The sequence below is a fragment of the Trachemys scripta genome, chromosome 15 (genome assembly GCF_013100865.1).
Source record: "Trachemys scripta elegans isolate TJP31775 chromosome 15, CAS_Tse_1.0, whole genome shotgun sequence".
Lineage (NCBI taxonomy): Eukaryota > Metazoa > Chordata > Testudines > Emydidae > Trachemys > Trachemys scripta.
The window spans coordinates 21,458,065-21,484,837 of NC_048312.1; the positions used below are offsets into that span (position 1 = coordinate 21,458,065).

Genomic DNA, 26,773 nt, shown 5'->3' on the forward strand with positions numbered 1-26,773 from the left:
GCTTATGAAGATTTAGAGAACACTTTGAGTTCATTCAGGTAGTTCAGTTGAATGACTAGTTGATTCCAAGTTGAGTTGAAAAAGCAGGAAAGTGTGTGTTTTGTTTTTTTTTTTGTTTTTTGTTTTTTTTGTTTTTTTCTTCCGATCTATGAATAAAAACTGGGTGTCAAAGGATGAGATTTACTAGTTAGAAAATGTTGAAGGAGATTACCCCGATGGTGATTGGGGCAGGGGGGAATTTGCTAACTAAAGATCATATTTCCATTGTTTAATAAATCTGTTTTAAATGCGAAACACATTTTGATAAAGCTCAAGTGTGCTGATACATTAGAAGTTTATTTAATAAATTCAATTAAGCATAAAACCAACATTTTAATTTCCATCCAAATACAGCTTAATATAAATAACCAATAAAATTCTTTATCTAATACATTAGAAATGGGAACATTTGTTTAATAAATGTAAGTTATATAATTGTTTAGATGTATATAGATACCAAACTTAGTACACAAGCTATATTTAGTTGCAAATCAGCATTTTTTTTAATGGTTACCAACCAATGAGATTCAATCTTTCTTTCATAAAGAAACTAATAATGTTTTCTGTTTGTACTTTAAAATTGATTTTAAATCCAGGTTTCCTGCTTGCTGATTTAAATGGTTGACTTAAATCACTTTGATTCAAATGTACAAAAAAGCCACACAATTTTAAGGAGTACAAAAGTATGTTAGTGCAGAGTGAATAGTTTGTCTGGCCCTAGTAGTGTGACTATAGCTCATCTAAGTACCTCCTTACCAGAAGTATATTGACCAAAGAGCAACAAATGATTAGGGGATGGAGAAGAAGAACTAAATGTATAACTTGTCAAAACATACTAGGGGAACATTACTGTATATTCTTTGAACATCTGTATAAATACCATGGGGGTATGGGTGGGGGAGGAGAAAACTACTTAGAACTCTAACAACCTAAATAAGCATAAGTGATGAGACTTAAAAGTTCTATTAGTTTGTCAACTGTATACAATTGATCTTGCTCTTAAGTAGCAGAAGCTCCCTGATCTATTTAAAATTAGAATGCTAAAAAGCATACTGAGCCCATTGGCAGGGAGATGCATTAAAAGACATAATAGAATGAACTTATCTACAACTTCTATTTGAAATGTTTTCAGACCAGAGAACTATTGCTTGTGAACTAGTAAGAAGAAAACTGAAACTCTTGAGAAACATTCACACTAACTTTTTTTCTAATTTCCTTCTCCATGCTATAACTACCAAATTCAGAGGGAATTTGGGGATAGTAAACGTGTCTTTGGGGAACGTAGAAGAAATGATTCCTACACTGAGGAAGAGCCAGAGTGGTTTTCTGCTGGACCCACAAGTCAGTCTGAAACCATTGAGCTCACTGGCTTCGATGATAAAATATTAGAGGAAGATCATAAAGGACGAAAACGAACAAGACGACGCACAACCTCTCTGAAGGAAGGTATGTAACAGCCAAATTGGAATGGCAAGAGGGGTTCTCTTGGACTTAAAGTTGGAAAGCAAACTTTGTGTGGTAATACTAATATGAAAGTCTACAATTTTGTCACTGACTATTTTTAGTAAGTCATGGACAGGTCTCAAAGTCGGATTCCATGACATGATTGTAGCCATGCTAATGGGTATATAGATGGGGAAAACTAGATCAAATGTAGCAATCTTGGATTTTTAACTTAACAGCATTGAGGGCTGCAATTGTATCATGCTTTCCCAAAAACATCACTCCTCCATTGAGTAATGATAAACTATATTGGGTTGGAAAATGTGCATCTTATGACTTGGCTTCTGATCATTCTGGAGCACAGAACTTAAGGCAAGTTTTAACTATCTTTTTGCTGTGGAAAATAACAGTATCCTCTGGCAAATCTGGAAGTGCCATAATGTAGTGGTCATGAGGTAAACCATGTACAACCTCTCAAGGGGGAGAAGATTGTAAGATTCTTACAGTAATATCTTTGCCTGATGATTCTTTAGGATAGTATGCAAGCTACCACCTGGACTACATCTGTCTTTGCCATCTAGTCATTAGATAACTGCTTTGGTTGAAGAAGCAACCTTAGAAGCTTCACACGAATCTGAGAAGGCTGCAATGGTTGTGGGATTGGAACAGCAGTATTCATTATCCTTTCCTAGCTGGAGCACTGGGCATGCTGCTTCAATAAAGTGTACTTCATAGCAAAATGCCAGACCCACAGCAGTGGCCTTGTAGAGACCTGAGGACTTCCTAAACATGCCCTAAGTGAATAATAAACTCCCTATGACTTTGTGCTAACTTCTCTAGCAAATCACATAGCCATAATTCACTACTAGAACTAAACTGTAGACATGACTGAAGGGTGGGGAGGAAATCATGTCTTCTAACGTTTGATAGAGTAGGATTATTGCTGCTCTGTAAGGGACACAGTCAACTTTAATGATCCAGAAGAGATTTTCTAATTACTGTACAATACTCATGCATTTGACAGCACTGCAGTTGCTTTACTGCTTCTTCAGAGCACTCCTGTAAAGAAGATAAGTCTCAGATGTACAATAGACTATAAACCAATAACTTTTTTGTTTGGTGGACTCTGAGATCACAAATAAAAACACAATATTTGAGAGGTTCTTGGTTGCTACAACAATGATGGGACCATAAGTACCTAAATAGAATATTTATAATCATGGCAGATGCCAGTCCAGATGAGGCTTGCCCTTACAGGAATGGTCCTCCCCAGAGGGAGGAAAGTAGCAGGAGCCTATCTTCCCCCACAAACACCCCACCTCCGACAAGAGAGTGGCAGTTGCCAGCATAGTGCAGTGGGCGAAGAGGCCAGAAAACTTGTGGACGCTTTCATTAACAAATGTCTGGCTGGTTTTTGGCTTTGGTCTATTTTTGTGGAGTGGGCAGGGTGAAGCAGTAGATACTGGAGCAGCAATGATGCAGCAGGCTTGTGGGCACACCTGAGAAGACTGCTTGTGGTAATTCAGTAAAGCTGTTTAAAAATAGGATTTGTACCTCATCTGTATACTGATTAAAGTAGATGAAACACTCTAAGATCTTAATGCCAGGGATTCTTGTAGCTACAGAGCTTGCTTAGCACAATGAGTCCCAATTCCTATTTGTGCTCTTTGTGTGCTGCTTGCAACATAAATTGGGTTAAATTCATGCAGTTAGCCAGATCAAAGTCTGGAACAAAAGCCATGTCTGTCTGAACCAATCCTATGGATTAACCAGTAGATAATTCTCCTCTGGAAGTAACTGTGGTCTCCTAATCAGGAGCAATGAACTACATTTCTTTTATCCTCAAAGGACTAGAATGCAATGGTGGAGTGGCAGAAGAGGATGAAGTGCGGTCTGTCCTTGCCCATGAAACTGCAGCAGATCAAGAAGTTCCCAGGGAATCTGTTCTACAAGAACCAGCTCCAGGAGAGTTTGACTTCAATGAATTCTTTAACCTGGATAAGAGTGTTCCTGGTTTGGCTTCGGTGAGTGACGTTTTAGGTCAGGTATGTACGTGTGGCAGAAGCACCATCTTTAGCTACTACTGTCTTTTTTTTTTTTTTTTTTTTTTTAAACTAAAATTACTTTTTTGTTATGGAAAAGTTTCTTGGACTCTTTTTAATGTGAATACTCAAGATTTGGGGAAACTTTCTCATCCTGATTTGACAAATGAAGTACATATTATAGCCCATTTAGTAAAAGATGTTGCTTCTAAAATCAGTTTTCCTTCTTGGATTACTATTTCAATCTCTGGGTTTAAAAGAAGCACTTAATATGTGGCACAACTTAATTCCTTACTTTTTTCTCACTCTTTTGGTAAAGGTTGCATGAGTTAATATTATGGATCTCTTTTCTAGGAGTTCCAGAACACGGTATTTGCAGGGAATGGTTATGGTGGAGCTAAAGAGTTCCAATCAACTTTTTTGGTGGATTTCCTTCAGACACTGTACTTAGGTTCAAAATATAATTTCACTGTCTTGCTTTTCTAGTCTATTGGAATATATCTTAATCATGGATTCTCAAACACTTCAGAATAAGAGGCAGACAACCTCTGAAAACTTGTACAGTAGAAGAGCCTGTTCAGATTGATTTTTAACATAATTGATTCAAGTTGAATCCAGTTAATGGATCATATAGCTATATAGCAGATGCTGTAGTAGTATTATGGATAAACTGACATGGGAGTGTCTCCTACTTAATTGACAGGGCTTATGGGCCAACATAACTTCACGTTGAAGGAATGTCCAGAGGCATTGTTCCATATAAAATGCAACTAACCAAGCCCCTATGGGAGGTAGAAGGATGGATACCAAAAGTAATAAGTGTCAGATTATAGGTTGAAGGAGTATGAAGCTGTGCCAATAGCATTAGCCTGCCCTGTGGTTCTAGAAAATCTTCACTTAACTAGAACTAGATTCCTTTCAATAAGAAAACCTGGATAGTTACTGTGTCTTGATAATGGACTGACAACACAAGTACAGAGATGTTTGATTAAATGTGCTATTCACATAGATGATATGTTGCTGAGGTCCATAAACTATAGTTGGTCACTAAGTAAGTTAATTTTGGAAGACAAAACTTGTGGTGCAAATGGAAATCAAGTGTTAACACTTTCAATACTGAATCACTTAGAACATAAGAACGGCCATACTGGGTCAGATCAAAGGTCCATCTAGCCCAGTATCCAGTCTTCTGACAGTGGACAATGCAAGAACAGAACAGGTAATCAAGTGATCCATTCTCTTTTGCTCATTCCCAGTTTCTGGCAGACAGGCTAGGGACACCATCCCTGCCCATCCTGGCTAATAGCCATTGGTGGACCTATCCTCCATGAACTTCTCTAGTTTTTTTTTTTTTTTTAATCCTGTTAGTCTTGGCCTTCACCATCCTCTGGCAAAGGGTTCCACAGGTTGACTGCATTGTCTGAAGAAATACTTCCTTTTGTTTGTTTAAACCTGCTGCCTATGAATTTCATTTGGTGGCCCCCTAGTTCTTGTGTACTGATGCATGTTGTTTTGGCTTTTGACAGAGGCTGCAGTGACAAGTGTTCTTGGCCTGCAAATCATGGACCAATCTCTTTTCCATAGACTAGGAAAATCCTCTTCCATAACTCTCTAAAAGGTCATAAACTGCAACTGGCCCATTTCGTTATGAGTTGCCTTTCCCTCATGTCACTGTAAACCAACTAGCTCTTGTGACTTAAGAACAAAATAAGTAATAGGCTGAAATGCTACTTCATAAGAGGCTAGCAGTAGTAGAAATTGCACATCCATATTTATCTCTGCCCCTCCCAGCATTGAGCCAACTAAACTGCTAGGGATGAGGAAGAATCTTTTTTTTTTTTTTTTTTTAATCCCAATTCACTGGTCCGAATTAGATCAGGTAATGTTGCAGAAGAATTTGAAAGGGATAGTGAGATGGTGATTTTCATGGGGGTGGGGGGGTGTTGAAATTTTGTTTACTTGGAAGTGGAAGTATTGAAACAAATTATCCTAAATAATAAGGAAGGGAGTGATTAGGCTGCAAAATGCAAGCACTGGGGCTTGAAAATTGAGTCCTGGCTTAATGTTTTGTGTGATACAATTCAAGATACCTGCAGAATATACTTACCTACTTTATTATAAAGGTAACTTTCTAGTATAATTTAGGGGAAGGCCTTCAAATAAACTTTCTTAAATGGTGCATCAAACTTAACAGAGGGCAGGAATCTTAAGTCTCTAGAGGTGGTGACAAACCAGATTGTCTGGTCTGTGAGCTTTCAGGATGATGCCTGTTTTCGTTCAAAAGCAGAAACTTCAGTGACTACATAGTAGGAAAACTAGTATTCCAGTTTTCCAACTGCCTAAAAATTTAAAGAGTCTCATGCGCAATGTTGTGCTCTAAAAGCTATTCCAACTATTAGCAACTGTCCTGTCCCTAGGCATTCTTGTGAAGATTACTTTCCCAGTTGTACCATATGTATATGAAATGGATAAAGATGTAGAACTGTTAAACTGTTCAGGTTCTTCCAGCTCAATTTTTATCAACTTTACATGTATGAACAAATGGCATCAAGATGCTAACCACAAGTAAATGGTTTCATGCTTGGCTCATCTGACAAACAATTGAGTTTCTTCTCATCTTGGACTGAATGAAACACCAAGGAAACTAAATAAACAAAGCTTTGTCTACACAGTGAATGAGGTCCCACACTGGGACAGTTAAGTTTGCTTGGGATAAACTTGACTCTGGCAGAGATTTCTTGGAAAATGAATTTATACGTCACAAAACATGCATTAGTGAAAACCAGCTTGCAAAATGGAAATGCTTTAGCTTACATCATTTAAAATGGTTGCTTGCCACATATCACTACTTCTGAACTACTTGTAGCGACCAGTGTAGAACTGACACGGTGGGCTTACGCTGACAATAGTGTTAGAATTGTATTTAGCTGTTCAGCTTCTAAAAAGCTTCAGTTGTTAAACTGACAGTCACTAATCTCCAAGAATGAATGAACTCTCTACTGTTCTCTATTCATTAGAGTAAGATAGTTCCTGTTTGCTACTTCTGCAAACAATATTTGAAAGAATTGAAGGTGATTGGATAACCAACATGGTGTAGCACAGGTGGTAGTATAGGCTTCCATAGAGGGTCTTGTCAATATGCCTTTCCCTCTCCCAAAGAACCACTTCTAAGTGTTAGAGTATCTTTCTTCACTTGGGCTTACCTCCTCTGTTTCTGCAGAAGATAAAAATACTGTATGTGGGCCCCTCTTCACATGAACTCCTATAACCTGAGTGCTCATCATAGGTCATTGAACCATGGAGTCAAGTGTTAACTACTCTCACGTGGGCTAATTTTTGGACCAATGACTGAAGATTCTGGCAATTGAATATTCATCTGTCAGCTGTTCTGGTACAGTGGAATTTGCAATAATAGCTTAATCAGACAGTTGCAGAATATAAAATATGGAACAGACTTCATTTTGTACAGATAGAAAATGCATGATTGATTATACCAACACACTGGTTACACAGAAATATGGTGCAACTTCGGGGAGGGGGAAACAAATGGTAGCTTAAAACGTACTCCAAATCCAATATTCTGGGAGTGTAACTTCAGGTCAGCAGCAGCAAAGGAATTTTACATGTTATACAGTAAGTGTCTCTTTTGTATATCAAACCCTCCCATTCTTTCTCCTGTTAAGACTGTTGTCTAAAACTTTTTTTTTTTTTTTTTTTTTCCCCATAATATAGATGATAGAGGATGTGCTGGGGGAAGGTTCGATGTCTTCTAGCAGGTTCAGTAGGTGGTTCTCTAATCCTAGTCGTTCTGGAAGTCACTCTAGCAGCCTGAGATCCACACCACATGAAGAACTGGAGAGGCTAGCAGGTAAAATTGTCTAACTTTTGTAGTGTCCTTTAATCTCTGTACTCATGTCTTCACACTTTTTTCTGTCCATTCTTTCAGTGAGAACATGGTAGATAAGGATATAAGGTAATTAACTTTTCCAGTTTAATCAGTCAAAAAATGTCCTTTTGGAAGTAGCTGGAGTATACAGCTTCTTAGTCTTGTCTGCAAAAGGTCTCATCACTTCTCTATTTTCCAGCTGATCTCAGGCAGGGGGTGTGAGTCATAGTTTTCAGTGAAGTATTAATCTTAGTAGCCAGTATGTAGTCATCTTGAGACATTTAGTTGGTAAACTGATGTGGCAGTGCTCCTGGTTTTGCTGTTTCAGGTCTAGAGCAAGCCATTCTCTCCCCTGGCCAGAACCCTGGAAACTACTTTGCTCCCATTCCACTGGAAGACCATTCTGAAAACAAAGTGGACATCCTTGAGATGCTACAGAAAGCCAAAGTGGACTTAAAACCTCTCCTCTCAAGTCTTTCAGCCAACAAGGAAAAGCTTAGAGAGAGCAGTAAGTGCCTCTTCAGATATTGTGGAGTTCCTGTGGTGGCATTCTGGAAAACCTTTTGCCTTGATCTGGCAAGCCTTGATAACTGAGGTTCAGAAGTAGGAAGTACTACAAGTTTACTTACACTTCAGAAAACCCTCTGGCCCACAAATCTGTTACGTTGATACCATCACTGACTCTTCCATCCTAATCATAGGATGACATCAGCAGGATTTTCATCATGAACATGCTCATTAGCCTGTGCTACTTTAATACATCAAAATTGTGCAAATCTTGGTGTGTAAATGGGTTTCCAGCTTTACTGTTCCTGGCATCTAAACTGGTCTTCACATTAGAGACCGTGGTAAAATGTCAGCAGTCCTACATTTACTTGACACTTAAATTTCTATTATGCAGCTCTTCCTAAAACCTGCACCGTGAGTTATTTTTGCCAACTACCTGTATACTGATCACAAAGTGATCCTGGAAGTCTCCGTATCTAAAATGGGACCAATGAAAGGTTTGCATGCTTTAAGGTGTATGAGGGCCCAGAGCAGCTTTTTCAGGTATATCTGGTAAAATTTCCCATAAACCATTTCAGGAAACTGTAACCCAACACTTCTGGCACAATAGTCTAAAAGTTCACTTAACTCTTCAAAGAATTGTGGCTCATAAACATGTTTTCAGTAGCAGCTTTACTAGTGAAAAGTAACTCCAGTAGTGTAGGAATGCAACACAGGATTGGAACTGACTTTTATTTCTGTATCAGATGTTAAACCAATATCTAATTAAGAAGGGAATTGATTCCTTCCATAGTGCTTCTATTCTACTGAAGTCAGATGTAACCTTTTCAATGTTAAAACTGGCACTGAATCTATTTACTAGAATTAACTAGGCACAGGTTTAAGTGCATGCACACTGCCAATTTGCATGCTCATTGGGCCTGTTGTATGTGCATATGCAAACTGAACATAAGTGCGCATACTGTTGTGAAACTTGAGGTTTAATTTCCAAATCTTTCAGTCTTATTGGCAAGCAGCATGTATTGCCATGTAAATTTTAAATAGCTGTGCTGAGCAAAGCTTGAAAGGCTGCCTGATTTGAGTGATGGAAATATGGAGGAACAGGAATTCATCCAACAAAAGTATTGCAAACACTTCTGACCAGCATCCCAGTTTGGGGAGCAGGAAGTGCCTGGTGAACATTGGAGGAAAGCTCTCCCCAATTTGGCTTACAAATATTGAACTAAGTCTGAATGTTGAATTCTGCTCAGACGTCTACCTTTACCACAACAGCCTTCTAATTGTTACGTATTCATCACAGAACAAGGATAAAGACATACAAATTACGGAGCAGACTTCTGTTCACTCATGTCAAAGTACCTGACATGGGGGTCCCCAATGATAAAATACTAATCAAGCACTTGAGAAATTTTGGTGTTTTCTCTCTATTGGTTAGTCTGTCCTCCAGCATTCAGCTCTTTTCCTCATGCCCTGTAGTGCATGTTAGAATAGTGTGGTGTGCTGTGCTGTCCCTCTCCTGCCTCATGGCCATATTTCCAGTAAGTCTACTTGTTTCCAGATCAGCATCTCTTACAGAAACCCATTGGACATTCCTATCTTTTCCTTCCTTATTCTTCAAGGTACCCATATGTTGCCATCTGTTCACATCAGTGCATAACCAAAGGATGTCAGGAACTGGTATACAGAGAAAATAAGCAGTACTTACTGATGCTTGTTCCTTATTTTGTTGGTGTTTCTAGAAATCTTTCCCATGATCCATAATGGCTTTAGTTTTCTTTGGGAAACTTAAGCCCAGTTGAAAATGTATGCAGCTCAAATTCTAATCATGTGATTGTCTAAAGTATGTAGATTTCCAGGTATGTATTTTCTCTTCAAACAATAGCCATCACTTATATGGCTGTAAAAGTCTGGTTTCCTGAAGTATAAGACAAATTATAATCTATACATACTTGTAACACAATAGCAAATGACTTTATTTAAATCTACAAGAATCTATATTTAAAAAGAATCTCACTAATACATTTGCTGACTGTACTTCCTGCTAAGAATCCACTGTCAAAACTGCAGAATGAAATGTCTTCCCTTCCCTTCCCTTCCTAAACTTCCAAGTCCCAAGAGAAAGGAGAGCTAAAAACTTCAGCTAAAATTAAAGATGCTTGTAAAGACTTTTGTGCTTATTGTTCACGGCTCAGGTTATTTTTAATTTGAATGAGAATATTATGTAGCTCAAACAGTGCTTTGAAACAAAAGTGACAGCCAGAACTAGCTTCACATATTCATGGCACATGACCAGATCCCCACCCCTTCTATGCACTGGTGCATATGCTTGTAAAGTGAGCACCTAGTTTAACTGTCTTCCCCTTCCACTTCCCAGCACATTCAGGAGTTGTACTTTCAGTGGAAGAAGTAGAAGCTGGGCTAAAAGGCCTGAAAATGGACCAGGAGGGGAAAATTGCTACTCCATTCATGGCACAGCAGATGGAGGAAGCACTGAATGTGGCTGGCTCCAGACAGCTCAAGAAAGACGGAGATATGTCTGCATTTAATAAACTAGTCAGCAGCATGAAGGCAAGTGGGACTCTACCATCACAGCCCAAGGTCAATGTAAGTAACAAATTCCTGACGTTACTAAAATATAAATGGATTCGTGACAAGATACAGGAAATGAACTGGAAGCACCTCAGCATGACTCTTCTGATTTTCATATTCACCATTGGTTGGATACGATGGGGTGATGGTAAATATACTAGTTCTGAGAATTAAATTGGTAATTGAGATTATTTTTTGGGAGATGTTGGCAACTGGACTACTTCCATTTAGGGGATCACTGACCAGAAGAGGTATGTGTGTGTTTTCCAGTTTAGTCAATAGCCAAACACCTCCTAAGAGCGTCTGGTAGTTAAAATTTAATAGTCGTGAAGTCTAGCACCTGATTAGACACAAGTGGACCTCTATTGAAGATTTACAAAGACTGCTCAGTCTGACCCACAAGCTAACAGGCAAAGTTCTAGATCTTGCTTGATAAAAGATCACATCTCATGCTACAAAAGAATTGGCCATTTTGGTTAGGGGAGAAGGTTTATCTCTGCACTTAGTCTTAACCCTTCAAGTTATAACTTTTTGGGCAACTTACATCTTTCTGTTGATGATTTAGTTCTGTTGCACATCGCACAAAGCACATGTGTTAATAACTTCATAGAGAACTCTAGCTAATACTGCTTTGTTTCCTCTCTTTGTATTAGAGGAAGTGTTTGGGGCAGTTTCCCTAGTAGAAAAACAGATCAATTTGGCTTCCTGCAATACTTCAGATGACAGCAGTAATAGGTGCTCTGAAACCTCTTGGCTTCAATGAGTATTTGTACAATTGTGATAATACAGATACAGTATACAAGACTCAGACTTGTGCTAGGTTAAAATTTAACATACATCTTTTACTTTAATGGAGTAAATCATGACCATCTCCAACATGAGGTAGACTGAGAATTGTACTAGAAACTTAATCTTTCAGAAAACAAATGTGATCTCTGTATCCAGTAGGAAGTATTGATGCATTATTGTGACTTCAGACTAGAAATGCCCTTTAAACCAATGGATCTTTAGTTATTGTAAAAATGGTGGCAAAGTTTAATACAGAGTTTTATGTATTTCTATTTAACTTCAGATCAAGTGTCAGTTGATAGGTGGCTTTTTTCTAAATTTCCAGCCTTGCAAACAACCTGGAATTTGAAAATCAACTTCATTTATTTTTCTTAGCCTGTGAAGTCTTACTGGTGATGAACTTATGCCCTTCACTATACTTGTCCAACTTCTAACTTTCAATGCAGAAGCATATATGAAGGCAAAATTAAGAAAGTGGGGTTTCAGAAGTGTAACTTGAGGTATGAATTTGGCCTGTAGAACTATTGCTGTGAGCCTAGTTTTATAGTCAGGTTTATTTTGCTAAAATGGCAAAACGTGTGGTGAAAACTGAGCATAGTTAATCCTGAAGGCACCGAGACACACAACTCATGGTTACTGTCTTTAGACACTTCTCAAAAGAAGCACATTATTGTGCTTTAACAAAATTCAGCTGTCTCATCTAGTCCAGTGCAGTCTCTCTCCAATCTGCAAACATGCATAAACTGGTGTACCTGGAAGGTTTGGGGTTTGTGACTTGTAGGTCTCTAAAGACTCTTAGAACAAGAAACTTTCCATGCAAGTGCCATAGAGGTTTTCCTACACTATAAATGCTCTCATTCAGTAATGGTCTCTCTGCTGGAATTGGAAATTTCTCTGAGATAATGGATTGCACAAATTAAGAACTTGAGTGTGTGCATGATAGTTGTAGGAAAAAGGAGGGCTTTTCCATGTCTCAGTATTAAACCCTTTGACTTCCCAAATGTTGACAATTATCAAGGAATATAGTCTTATAGGTTACAAAGTTTGTAACTATACATCTTAAATGAAAATTGCTTATCTGTTAGTTTAATCTTGGTACAACATTAGTTTATGTCAACATAATTGTCACTCCCACATACTGGAAAGAGGGATGAGAGGGCAAGGTTATTTTGCTATTTTGTATTTTTGTTTTGCTGGACTACTCATTCAAGCTTCAACATTGTATTTGATCAGAAGCAAACTGGGTAAGTAGGAAGATTTATAGCAAGCAATGTCAGGCATCTTAATTTATTTCATCACTTGGTTAATTTTTACATCCCTATAGATTATCATGCAAGCATCAAAATCAATTTTGTGCATCAGAAATGGACTCGGTGTTCTAGATCAGATTTTGCCTCTTTTCATATGGTGAACTGACTCCCTTGTCACCCACAATTTCCTATCCTCCTTATGGCAACTATAGCATTAACTTACAAAGTTCAATAAAGTATTTAACAAATTTAGTTATAGTATCTTAATCAATTTAGCAGATAGCGGCTAGTAAAGCCTGCACTGTGAGAGCACTCAATGACACTGTTTAGAAAATCTGTTGGACCTCAGTCAGACTTACAATCAGCAATTTTTAACTTGGACCCATCTGAGCTGGTTAGCTAGCAGTGCTTATCAGAAGACTTGCATTATGAAATGATAATTATCAGTGGGATAAGGTGGTTTGACTCTTAATGAAGTATGTACTAGGATCTTTATCACTACATCTTGTGGTGGATGTCTCCTAGGTTATGGAATGGTGTGGGTTCTGAGCCTCTATTGTAATAATCAAATCTTTACAAACTTCCTGCAGATGTGAGCAACTACTTTTGTTTTGTTTAATTCTTAGCAAAGCCTTGAAAGCCACTTGCTGTCTCCTCCTGAGATCCCAGGCCAACCTCTCCCAAAGAACATTTTGCAGGTATTTCTTTTTGAGACTGTCACCTTGAAATGCTTCTTTACTCTTTGCTGTATGAGAAGCAGAAGATCATTCCAAAATGGGATTTTTACACCTGTTTTGTGGATTGCAATGGGGATCTTCAATAGTCAGATTAATTCCCACCAGACAGAAGTGTGTGTGTGGGGGGAAATGTATAGGAGAGATGACGTGCTAAATCACTGACCAGATTGAGAACTAGCCATTCAAAAATAGCTGCAGACAATTGTCCAGAGTATTGGAGCAAAACTTCACCCTTTCCATGCAACAGAACTCTCAGATCACTTTAATTTTACTGTTTTTAATAGAACAAACATATGAGGAAAGAGAGGCTAGATGGGCCATCAAACTTAAGTGTGTACCGTGAGTCTGTCAAGCTATTTAGTATGTGTATAGCTGTCAATGTGGCACAAGTACTACTGTCTGCAGATTGTATGAAGACTATAGTCAATATTTATGACCGCTATTCATTACTTTTCCTCCAAGGAGCTTCTTGGTCCACCCATTGCCAGACCTGCTTCATCCAATGTTCTTAGTGGCTTGATAGGTGGCTTGGAACCTGCAGCATCTTTGCTGAGCCAAAGAGCACCTTCCCCTCCAATTTCACAGGTGTTTCCAACTCGGGCTGCTTCTGCAGACTACCTCCGTCATAGGATCCCCTCACCAATTGGTAAGCAAGACTGCTTCTAGCACATAGAACTTCTTATAGGGAAGAGGAGACAGATTTCTTTTGACATTTCAATTTTTAAAGCTGAATTCAGAGAATCACTTTGGACAACATCTAACACTTAATGGGTGACCACCTTAAGGGTCATCTGTCTCCTCTGCCTCTTTAAAGAATTCCATCTGCTGCTGATGCAAAATTCTGAAAAATCAAACTGACTGGGTTGGACCTTGATAGTACTGCAAATTAAAGACTAATTTTGCTTTCTGCTGGAGACCACAGTGCTATGAACAAGAAAATACTTTTTCAGGCACAGGCCGGCACTCTGTAGTGCAAAAAGCATAGTTTGCTTCCCGGGGCAGCTGAGGCAAATGCCTTGATGCTTTGTAGAGATCTGTAAGTAAGCTGGAGTGGTATTGAGGCACTTCAAAAGCAATCCCATCTAGCCACCTTTTAAATCAAGGAAGGTAACTGGGGAGGGGGCTGGCGTCAACAGAAGATAAATATCTGTTCTAAAACTTGTAGATAAAATTGCTGTCATTCTGTAGGTTTTGGACCAAGTTCTCAGCAATTGCTCAGTGATCCATTTCAGGGGATGCGGAAGTCAATGAGCCCAGTTGCTGCACAGGTTAGATTCAGTGATTTCTGAAACTTAAATATTTATTAAGCACCTTTTTACCCATTTCTTGCAGGACCTAGTGGGAATGTAGGGGGTTTGAATGATGGAATGCTAATTCTTTCATATTGGCAGTTGCATGAAGATGCTACTTTAGTTGAATCAATCCTTAGCTTTGAAGCATAATACTCAGCACTTCACTCTTGCATTCCTGGGGGAGATGTGCTTCAGCCTTGGATCCTGAGAATGCACTTGCCATTTCCAGGCTAGGTCTACACTACCCGCCTGAATCGGCGGGTAGAAATCGACCTCTCGGATCGATTTATCGCATCCTGTTGGGATGCGACAATCGATCCCCGAATCGATGCTCTTACTCCACCAGTGGAGGTGGGAGTAAGCGCCGTCGACAGGACGCCGCAGAGGTCGATTTTGCCGCTGTTCCTACAGCGGGGTAAGTCGGCTGCGATACGTCAAATTCAGCTACGCTATTTGCGTAGCTGAATTTGCGTATCTTAAATCGACCCCTCCCTCCCCCCCCTCCCCCCATAGTGAAGACCTGACCCCAGTCTGATAACACAAACACTGATGTGCCCAGTGGGCCCATTCTAAAATGCCTTTAGAACTATGTGTAGTTTTTTAAAGTTTTGCAACAGTGTATTGAGATGAATTGGAGACAGTAACTCAGTGGTGCAAGTTTAACTCTCAGAGGAACTTACTGAAATGTCTGCCACTCCTGTTGACTCTGTAGTTGTGAATTCCCTTTATGGAATAGTGCAAGATCTGGGATAAAAAATAAATAGGCTTCACTGAGATTCTAATGCCCCCTCCTCCTTGACTTCAGATGAGTCCACTGGAGATGCAGCAAGCTGCCTTAGAGGGACTAGCTCTACCACATGATTTAGCCATGCAGGCAGCAAATTTCTACCAACCAGGTTTTGGCAAACCACAAATGGACAAAAGCAGAGATGGCTTCAGGAACAGGTGAGATTCTAAAATCTTGCTTGACTGGAAAACGCTTAATTATGATAGTGTGTGCCTTTCATCTTTTCTGTGCCCCATTCCTTTTCAGTGGAGCCAATAGCTAATTACCCTTCCTCTATAATGGATGTACTTTGGTTTCAAGGCACCTATTCTAGCCTTATTGCCAGGAAGTTTATATTGGCTTATGGTGTGATTTAAATGGGATTAATGTGCTGGACTAGAAAACAGGATTTCAGAACTTATGTCGTGGAAGATAAAGAAACAGTCCTACTAAACATCATATGAAAAACCTGAACTTGTAATTGCAGCTGATGTGTAAAACACCTTGTTCTTGTGGCTGTGCAAGTGTATGCATTGCCATAGGCCAAAGTAATCCATAAAATATCAGGGTTGGAAGGGATCTCAGGAGGTCATCTAGTACATCCTGTGAGCATCCTTTGCTCAAAGCAAGACCAATTCCCAACTAAATCATCCCAGCCAGGGCTTTGTCAAGCCTGACCTTAAAAACCTCTAAGGAAGGAGATTCCACCACCTCCCTAGGTAACCCGTTGCAGTGCTTCACCACCCTCCTAGTGAAAAAGTTTTCCTAATAGCCAACCTAAACCTCCCCCACTGCAACTTGAGACCATTGCTCCTTGTTCTAAATAAAGCTGATCTTGGAATTTGCTTTCTAAGCAATAGAGCTCAGGCATAGCATGAAATATGTATCTTTGTGGGTAAACAGGCCATCCACTTTACTATATAACCTCTTAGCAGGTGACTTGTGCTATGTAGTCATAGCAATGTCCACCTTGAAGGCTGATTGTCTAGCATCTTGGCTGGCTTTCATGGACAGAGGTATATTGTTAAACACCCTTTACAGCAAAGCACCCATCTTGAGAGCCTACTTTTAATGTAATTAGAACTTGTAGAATCCGAAGCCAAAAAAACTAGAACTACCGGAAGATGCATGACATTTTATAGCCGTTAGCTTCTGAATAAACTTAAAGACCAGAACTATAGTGAAGACTGTGAAAATCTTATTTTAAACACCAAAACTACTAGATAGAAAATTGAATCTACAGTCCTCCTTTACCCATAAAAGTGAAAATAGTGATAGGAAAAATCAGCTGTACAGGCTTTGCTTTTCTTGAACAGCACAATGACTAGTTAATTCATTTCCTGCATCAAAACAATGATTACTGGCATTTAAATGGCAGCATGATCTATAAAGGGTGAACTTTGGAAATACTGCATTGATACCTGGGCAGTCACTAACTTTGGTATATCCTAAATTGTACCTATTTTTAGCATCAAAAAGGTGAAAAGCAGGATTACCAAGACACTCTGCTGCCTTGGCCTCCTAACATTCATGTCTGTTCATAGGCAACAGCGAGTGACTAAGTCTCCGGCACCAGGCCACAGAGGGAATGCATCTTCTCCAGCCCCTGCTGCATCCATCACTAGCATGGTCAGTACTTGCATCAATGTTAATTTTTCCTTAATATGGAGAGGAAGAGGGTTAAAGCCGCATACTAATAGCCATTCTTGAAATACCTTGTAGTTGTAAATAACTTACGGTTGGATTAATGAAGTTTGAGAATAACTATTTGTGGCTGGGATGAGTTAATCTCTATTGGCATGTCAGATGGCCATATACAATATAGTTGTCCAAGGGTTAGTCATTCTACTTCCTTAACCTCATTTGGATTACCGCTTAGATTTGGAACAATGTCCTCAGCCTCTCATATATTGATTTAATATGAAAACATAATTTTAAGGATTAACAGGAGTGCCTAAATTTTCATGACTAGTGAAAATTAGGTGCCTTAATGTTTGAGTTCCCAACTTGGGGGTGTGACCCCCTTCTCTCTCCCCCAAGAAAATACTAAGCACTTGTGCTCTATCACAGAGGTGGGCAAACTACAGCCTGTGGTCCACAGGACTGTACTGCCTAGTCCTTGAGCTTCTGGCCTGGGAGGCTAGCCCCCGGCCCCTCCCCGACAGCCTCAGCTCACCGTACTGCCAGCACTCTGGGCGGTGGGGCTGTGAGTTCCTGCTGGGCAGCATGATGGCATGGCTGGCTCCAGCTGGGCAGCACAGCTGCCAGTCCTGGTGCTCTGAACAGCATGGTAAGGGGGTGGGGAGCAGGAGGGTTTGGATAAGGGGCCCAGGGTCCTAGGGGGCAGTCAGGGGACAGGGAGCAGGGGGGTTGGATAGGGGGTGGGGCCCCGGGGGGGGGGCAGTTAGGGTTGGGGCAGGGGAGTCCTGGGAGGGGGAAGTTGGGACAAGGAGATTTGGGCAGGGGGGTTGGATGGGTCAGGGATTCTGAGGGGGGCAGTTGGGGTGGGAAGTGGGAGTGAGTGGAGAGGGGGCAGAGGCCAGGCTGTCTGGAGAGGCACAACTTTCCCTACCCAGTCCCCCATACAGTTTCAGAACTCTGTGGCCCTCAGGTCAAAAAGTTTGCACACCACAGTCTATCAGATCATGAGTTAAAAACCTAGAATTGTAATAACTCTTGAATTTGGGCCTTCAGTAGAAACAATTAGTGGCAATAAATTCAACTGAATTTATGTAGGACTTAAGTCTATGAAAGGAGTTTTGTGATCAGTTAATCCACAATTGAACAAAAATAAAGATTTTTGACATTTAAGAATTTAAGTAAAATATGCACTACAGTATAGAAAAGTCCCCCCTTGATACAAAGACAATAGTTCCCCAGCTGGTCTGCAGAGCACTTGCTGGTGGCCCATGGCAAGAACCCTGGCCACCACATTCTGGTTCTTTCAAGCTGCTGCATCAAACAGCTAAAATTACACCTTCCTAATAACTGGTTCCATGTAAGCAATTGTTACAGTTTCCACAAAGATGTGTAATTTGGAAAGGGAAGTGTCTTTCATGAGAATCTAAGGGCCTGTCTACACTGGGAGTTAGTCACTGAAGGTGGATTAGAGCTAAACCAGAATAAGGCCCTCTTGTCACCACATGGAATTATTCAGTAATAGCTACTGTGCTTTAAATTCATATCCTCTCTCAATCTGAATTGCCTTTCAAGTGCAGACCAATCCTTAAGTATAAACAATGAGAACCTTTGTTCTAATAATCTCTGGGCTCTTCTGGTACAAAGTAAACTCATGCACTTCTGCAAACCTTGGGTAAAGATTTATAAGAAAAAGTGGAAAATAAACCCAGAATAGTGAAGACAAGCAAAAAATCTTGGGGTTGGGGGCTCAACTACATTAGACATGACAGGAAACTTTGACTTTAGGTGGGGAATGTTTATTTGAAGGGAAAATATGATTACTGGGATACATGTGACCTTGTGCAGGGTTGCAGAAAAAAGATTCTGCATTTGCACACTTAACAGATATAATGCCTAATACCCAGAACAGTTAGTACAAGAGATCATTTGCTCACAATCCGTTATTCTTTTCACAGCTCTCTCCTTCCTTCACACCTACCTCAGTGATTCGTAAGATGTATGAAAGCAAAGAAAAAAATAAGGAGGAGCCAGTTTCTGGGAAAATGAAAGCCAATGATAGTAAAGATGAAGGTCAAAGGGCACACGAAGGTACTGTAATGCTTTGTTCTTGAAGGCAGATTCACCAATACACACGGCTAGAATCAAAGCTGTGAATTCCTGCTCCTTAAATTCAAGTCTGGTCCTCTAAAGTAGTGTTAAGACATTCCCAACCTCAGGACAGTGTGTTTATGAAGGTGTACTTCAAATTTCCTGTACCTCTTACTAGGAAGCTAGCTTGCCTCTCCCTGAGCAAAATTCCACCACTGTGGGCTTTGATAACTCACTTTTCCTTAAGGTCAGATCCTCTTGGATATAGTTGCACAGTGGTGTCTAAAAGGATGTCCTGAAAATCTAAAGCCTAATGGCTTAGACTTGCAAACAGGGTTTTTTGGCCTCTACCTATTAGAAAAGGGTACGTTGGTTCAGTAGGAATTGTGTATGTTACCATGTTAGAGACACTTCCATCTCATTTGAGAGGAATTCTTGGGGATCAGGTGCAATCTAGAACTCTTAAGACTGCCCTTAAATGACTGCTCTGCCAGTTGAGATTTTATTGTGCAGATTGTCACCTTGCTTAAAGGATGTCCAGAGAAGTTAAGAAGAAATAGTCAACCAATTGCTATTTTGAGCAATAAAAATAGCATGGTAGAAGGGTAAACTGGAACTGAGAAATTTATATTGTGAAGATTCTGCAACTGCCTCTGACCTGTCACTAATGAAATAATGGCCCTTTTCTCTACTCCCTTTGACAGTCATTTCAGCTGACTAAATAGAGCATGGTAAAAGATGTCTTTCTAACTCCCCCAGTGATCCAGTAGCAGTTTTATTAATACCTCAGCTGCACCTTGTAGGATTTATATGGAAGATTGCAGGGGTGAAGGGGGTTATAATGGCATCAAGAGCCAGACAAGATTTCTTTAAGATGAATACCTGGGTAAAACATCTACCCCTCACACATCATATTTTGGAAATTAATGTGGCAAGATGTAACTAGCCTGACAGAAACATCTGAGTAAGAGGTGCATCTCCTATGGTTAGGTTCCATCCACTGATTAACTTTGTAACTTGACTATAAAATTGAGCTGGGGTCTGAAGTAATTGTTAAACCACTAACCTTAAAACTGGCATGAGTATAGACTGATGGAGGACTGGGCTTAGAGGTTGCTGCAATGGAGGAGCGTACTATGTGAAGAGAGGAGAGACCGTGTAAGATCTGAAAAGCTGCAGCTTGGGTCTCTCCACCTTCACTAAACATTAGTGGACATGGCATCCTCAGTTAACACTGCCCTTGGTTACCAGGATATGCAGGAATTTCCTCCTGTGTAACTATTATTCCTTAACACACTTGTTGACCCTTCTTCATTTCTACTTTCTACCAGTTAAATTTTTGTGGAAGTTGGCTTACTAGATGAGAAGCTTGTCTTGCCTGTAAACTTTTCATCTTTGGGAAAACTGATAATCCTGTGCATTCTTTTGTGGTGGTTTTTGTTGTTTTTTTTCTTCCTCCCTCCCGCCCCCCCAAAAAGTAAGGACTGCCGCCAATTTGCATGTGATTAATTCCAGTAGTTCTAAGACTGAATGTCTATCCCCAAGAATACAAACTTAATTCTTCCAAGTATCACTTTGTCAAATCTAGCTGTATTTCTAAATTAACCTGTCAACTGGGGGAGGGGTAGCTCAGTGGTTTGAGCATTGGCCTGCTAAACCCAGGGTTGTGAGTTCAATCCTTGAGGGAGCCATTTAAGGATTGGGGCAAAAATCTGTCTGGGGATTGATCCTGCTTTGAGCAGGGGGTTGGACTAGATGACCTCCTGAGGTCCCTTCCAACCTGGATTTTCTATTTAAAAAAACAGATTTCCAGGCATGCTCCTCTAGCAGTAAAGACTGCATCCAATCCTGGAGCTATAAGGGCATTGTTAGTACGCTCATATAGCTAATCTGAAGAACCTGGGTTTGAGGGATATCCCTGTACTGAACTAGGTTTTTAGACCTAGCTTGTCAGTATTTCAGCATGAATTTAATAAAGCTGAGACACTATAAAAAAAAAAAAATCCACTCTTGTCAAACTCAAATACTGACTCCTTTCTCATCATTGCCTCCTCAACTTTCCTTTGACTTCTGAAGGAATCCAGGAAAGATGAGGGAAGTGGTAGGAAGACATCTGACTAAGCTCACTCTTGTATATCTTCCAGACTTGTAATTGATAGTTTAGCAAATACCATACCTAGCTTTAAGACATTTCTGCCTTTTGTACATTGCACAACTAGAAATCAGATTTAAAGTCCTATTTTAATTTGACTACAGATAACTTACTATCAGCTAGCTTGGTGGAGAATGCAGACCAAGATACTTCACCTGCTATAAGTTCCAAACTAGCTGCATTGCAACGCTCTGCATGTTCTACACCGCTTTCTCAGCCAAACCGTTGCACCAAAGAACAAGACTACAGGCCTAAATCAACTGGCAGAAAGACTCCTACAACAGCCTCCCCTGTACCAGGGTCTCCCTTCCTTCGTCCTGTTCACCAGGTACCCCTTGTTCCCCATGTACCAATTGTACGACCTACTCATCAACTGCATCCAGGATTGGTCCAGAGGATGCTGGCACAGGGGATGCATCCACAACATCTTCCTCTGCTGCAAGCAGGTAATCCTCTTACTTATACCACTTAATTGCTAGGGTGAAACTTCAAAATAAACTTGTTCTTGGCCTCTTAAGCACTGACACCCTTACATAATGCTAGACTAAGATGTGTGGTGATTGCCACAAATAGGCTATTTTCCCTATTACAACAAACTCCTTTCATAAGACTGACAGTACTCTCACAAACCAGCAATTGCTAAACAAGTGTGCCTTTCAAATGAAGCTCCTCTGTTTATATTTCTGACATTTTAATAAAGTAATGAGCCTTCCCCCCCCCCCCCCCCTCAACCTTGTCTAATCAATAGGTATGATTCCTCCAGGGGTGGACTTGTCTCACATACAGGGAATATCTACTCCCATCCTGGGCCAGCCTTTTTATCCATTACCAACAGCTGGCCATCACCTCTTAAACCCACGCTCTGGGACACCTCTGCAGCTGGCAATGATGCAACAGCAACTACAGCGATCAGGTAGGTTAAACAAGAGAACCCAAGATAATTATGGCCTTCTAGACCTGACTAATCTGCACCCTAGGAACTTCTTTGTACTGTCCCATGTTCAATTAATGAACTTAGCTACATGAAGGTACCTGGTATCTGTATGCTACAGTTAAAACTTTCAAAGCTATTTAGGAAACTGTCATCCATGAGAACTAGGCTTCAGGGGAGAATGTAAATACCCGAGATAGCTTTGAAAGTCTGAACCTTCCTTTCCACTTAACTGTAGCATGACTACACTCTCTGGATCATGAGGTGACTCTTTTTGCCTTCAGCTGATGGAGTGGGTTTTTAGCCTCCTGTGGCACAATTAGTACCTCTACCACCTACAGAGGCTGAGCAGCCTCTTTACCTTTTTCCCCCCTTATTTTGGGGGCCTCAGATAACCCAACTCTTATTACTCCTTTAATCTTTGAGATTAACATTCATGCTGATAGTCTTTCAGCTGAGATCTGGATGTGGTTCTCTCTAGTCAACAATGTACTAATTGGAGTTGACCAATGCTACTGCACAGTAGCATCAATATGATCAACATGTAGTTATTAGCCTAGGAAAATACTGAACCCCATAGTACAGGGGTAGGCAACCTATGGCACGCATGCCAAAGGCAGCATGCGAGCTGATTTTCAGTGGCACTCACGCTGCCCAGATCCTGGCCACTGGGTCCAGGGGGGGCTCTGCATTTTAATTTTAAATGAAGCGTCTTAAACATTTTAAAAACCTTATTTACTTTACATACAACAATAGTTTAGTTATATATTATAGACTTATAGAAAGAGACCTTCTAAAAACATCAATGTATTACTGGCACGCAAAACCTTAAATTGGAGTGAATAAACGAAGACTCAGCGCACCACTTCTGAAAGGTTGCCAACCCCTGCCATAGTAGCTCACATTTGCCCTGTCCAGTTTCTATATTAGCTGTTCATTCACAATTCTTCTTAAGACCGAAAAAGGGTTTCCTGGCCTTAACTCTGCTCTTTTTCTACCTCCTAATAGTTCTCCATTCTCCAGCCTCTGGAGCACAGGGATCTGCTGTTGGTGTGCAAACCACCCCTCAGAATGTGCCATCTCGGACTGGACTGCCTCATGTACACTCACAGCTTGACCATCGCACCAGCCAGAGGAGTGGTTCTCCTATTGGCCTTGCAAAATGGTTTGGTTCAGATGTTTTGCAGCAGCCCCTCCCTTCCATGCCATCCAAAGTCATCAGTGTAGATGAACTGGAATATCGGCAGTGAGCAGTGACCTCTTCGAGGATGGGTAGCTGTTTCTTTAGACTGGAAAAAGAGTCCTGATAGTATACATTGTGCTTCACCGGTTTGTTTTGGGGCTTTTATTTTTAGCACTCTGTGCAGAACTTCTTTTCAAGAGACTAAAGCACATGGCACCTGTCCTGGTCTCCATGTCTGGGTCAAGACTGAAGGATCCATATGGCTTGAACCATGAAGCCTGAAGACATTGATGCAATACAAAGCCAGTTTAATCCTGGAAATGTCTATTTTTTGTTTTTGTAAAATATGTGAATGAAGTGCTGATATCCTCTGGTGTAGAGGGAGCAGCTAAGGGTTCCTCCTGCAGAAAATTAAATGTATAGACCCTTGTGTACAAACTTGTGTATAAACCATCTTTTGTATATATACCTAGGATAGCTTTTTTGAACCTATACAGCTGTACATAAGAGTAGCTGATAAGTTGAGCTTTAGTTGTGCCTATGGTTTGGATCGCTCCATTGTACATGTGGAACTTATTTGTTTAAGATTAAAGTTGCAAATGCCAAGTGTGTGAGTGAACAAGATAAAGCTGATTTCTCTCTTCTCGCTGTTTCTCACGTCTCCCTCTCCGAGCACATTTCTCCTTGTCTTATGTAATGTGCAGATTCAGTGTAGTTAAAGTAAAAGCCCACAACTTGCTCCTTGTCCAACAAATGTCTGATTCCTTGTGTTTTTTCCATCAAAGGCAGGAATAGTTTAGTTTCTTGAAACTGCTTCAAAGATGAGACCTGGTGCAGTAATCCAAAAGGGTCAGACCTTTAGTCTGCAGTCCAAGACTTTGCACACAGTTCCATATTTAGTCAAGGTAAATGCATCCTGTATTAGTTGTTATAGTGCTCACAGCAGGGTTGGCTCTAATCCTCTTGTTTAGCTGCATTATTTTAATATGGATCTTCCAAAGTTAAAGGTCAACAACTTGAGCCTTTAACATTCTTACTCTTCCTCAAACCCCCAATTCTTCACATTAACCATAGCATAGAACAAGTTACTGTAGCTGTCTCCAGCTCTACTTGTAGAGGGGAGTCCCAGTTCCCTGTCCCAATCTAGCATGCATCTATTGATGCAGTTACTGTGAAATCTGGCTTTGCTTTTTTTTCCTTGTTTTGAGGGGTGAAGCTGTTCTGTGAGCCTACTGTATATTTGTTTTAAAAAGGGTTGTGTGGTGGTGTGGTGTTTTTTGTTTAAAACCTGTGTTTCATTTTTTTTTTTCTGAACAGCTAGTATGTGTATTCCTTCCTTCTACTGCAGGGTTCCTGCATTCACTTTCTCACTGGAAGTCTAGTACTATTGTCTTACCTACTTATCAGACATTGTACCCTTTATTTTAAAGATGAAAGCAAACTCAAAATTATCACCAGGATTTGCTCTTCTGACTGTAAAACCAGCAGCAGAAAAATCACCAACTGTACTATAATCAGCCAGCAAGCTGTAGGAAGTTTCAGATAAGTAGAGACTTTTGTGCAGAAAGAACAGGTGGGCATCCTTAATATGGAATTGATGGGGATCACCAATATTTAGTATAAAGTCTCTCGCTGGTTGTTACTCATACTCACTCAAGGTCAGTGATATAAAACATACAATCACAGCCCATCTTTGTAAAACTACTCATAAATTTTTAACTTGACACTTCCCAAAACATTCTGTAAATAAAGTCAATTCTACCAGCTTTCTGTCTCAACTGCTCTTAAACACAACTGTCCCTTCAGGTGATGACTATCCTGTTGCTATGACTTGCTTCTTGCCATGCTATTCCATGGGTATTTAAGCAAAAATAATTTCTGAAGTGAGTAACTCTGTAGGTAATGGCTGTAAACCAATGCCCTAACTTTTAAGAGTTCCAAATGCAGTAACTATTCCTTTCTATCCTGAATGTGACTGCCTTGTGGTTATGCTGTAAAAGTAAGTTCTGTGAAGATGTCTGTTTGTAATAGCATTCTATTCTATGTTCTGATCTGCATAATGCAATGGTACAGGGACAGATATAAAAGTGGGCTTACTTCAAGTTATGATGGTAACTTCAGGAAGTGAAGTGCCTGGAGGAAGTCTTCCTTGGTTAACTAGCTCCAGCAAAAAAAAAAAAAAAAAAACAACCACCTACTTCAGCCTTTCCAGCTGCCAAGGCTGGGCTAGCAGATGCTTACTGTTAATACTGTTTTTCCAAAGCTGACTTGTTGCAAACTATCTATAAAAGGAAAAAGCTAGCTTGAGCTACTGAGTCTCCTGTAGCATGGGGCCCCTGGCAGTTGCCCTGATTGAACTGGTGCCATAGTATAGGGTAGTTTCACCAGGCCACCTACACTTTCTTGGGGGTGGGAAGAGAGAAGAATCAGGGGCAATAAAACCATCACCACTGTCCTGCTTGACAAGCCTCAGCCTAGTGTTAAAGTATAAGGAAAGGATTGTAGGATCTACAACCCTTCTCCAGAGCAGTACAGTAAATTAATTGAAGCAAGTACAGTTTTTACATTGTACAAATGGGCTATCAGGAACTCTCCCACTTCCTTTCTGTGTACTTTCAAGGAGGCTTTAGTGGTGTGAGGGGTGGTTATTCACTACAAACAACCTAAATACAATGGCACACTTATAGATGGAGATGGGTATAAGAATATTTACTAGTGTTGTATGTAATTCAGCTATAGACTATGAATATTGAAGAGCCTAATAAACAAACTAGTAAAGTTTCACAAATTGCATACAGCATCCTACTAGTCCTTATCTTAGCCAGGAAGATAGGCTACTGTAACGTCCTTCCATGTTATAGGTCTTTATGGTGAGGGGTACTTGTATAACTCTAGCAAATTAGTAGGGAAAGTGGTTATCCCAAATGACTCATCTAGAGGGCTGTCACTGAGGGAGTCTACTACCTTCACCACAACCAGGATCTTGCTTTTAGGTACAAAAGAAAGGCTAAAGCTTCCACCAGCATTAATTATCTATCTCCTGATTAACATATCTAAACTCAATGCTGAGTGCTCCTTGGTTATAAAACTATAGCCAAGAGATGCAATACCACTGGTCATTCTTTAACCAGATTAAGTTTGTTTCACATTAGGTAAATTCCAGGGTACTTTTGCTTCTAGAAAGGGAGCAGTAGCAGGTACAGTAGACAAGGTGAGTGCTATATTTCTACATTGCAAATGGATGATGAAACAGACAAACAGTCCTACTTTTGTAGGAAGAAAACTCCCATGAACTTATTGCATTAGAGGACAGACAAGTATTCCACTAACTAAAACCACTTTTATTTTTATACTAAACTACATAACCTAGTGATTTTCTTCTGACATTTAATCTTAGTAACAAGTTGTAGATCTCCCTGATGTAACATGAAACTAGTC

General features: G+C 40.1%; 1 protein-coding gene across 4 annotated transcripts in view; it reads left to right on the plus strand.

Annotated features, from left to right (window-relative positions):
- Positions 1 to 24,089, plus strand: part of EIF4ENIF1 (eukaryotic translation initiation factor 4E nuclear import factor 1) — a 37,253-nt gene extending 13,164 nt beyond the window's left edge. Inside the window, exons 6-19 of one of the 4 annotated variants that reach the window (XM_034790759.1) lie at positions 1,284 to 1,485; positions 3,331 to 3,527; positions 7,257 to 7,392; positions 7,739 to 7,918; positions 10,292 to 10,521; positions 13,172 to 13,243; positions 13,745 to 13,928; positions 14,471 to 14,550; positions 15,380 to 15,519; positions 16,885 to 16,969; positions 18,937 to 19,069; positions 21,326 to 21,667; positions 21,985 to 22,134; positions 23,161 to 24,089. In XM_034790759.1, coding sequence (XP_034646650.1) covers positions 1,284 to 1,485; positions 3,331 to 3,527; positions 7,257 to 7,392; positions 7,739 to 7,918; positions 10,292 to 10,521; positions 13,172 to 13,243; positions 13,745 to 13,928; positions 14,471 to 14,550; positions 15,380 to 15,519; positions 16,885 to 16,969; positions 18,937 to 19,069; positions 21,326 to 21,667; positions 21,985 to 22,134; positions 23,161 to 23,402 — 2,373 coding nt within the window. In that variant the 3' untranslated portion in view covers positions 23,403 to 24,089. Of the gene's footprint in view, positions 1 to 1,283; positions 1,486 to 3,330; positions 3,528 to 7,256; positions 7,393 to 7,738; positions 7,919 to 10,291; positions 10,522 to 13,171; positions 13,244 to 13,744; positions 13,929 to 14,470; positions 14,551 to 15,379; positions 15,520 to 16,884; positions 16,970 to 18,936; positions 19,070 to 21,325; positions 21,668 to 21,969; positions 22,135 to 23,160 lie in introns of all 4 variants that reach the window. The other 3 variants (XM_034790758.1, XM_034790760.1, XM_034790761.1) reach the window with 3 other exon arrangements.
- Positions 24,090 to 26,773: the final 2,684 nt, after the last annotated feature.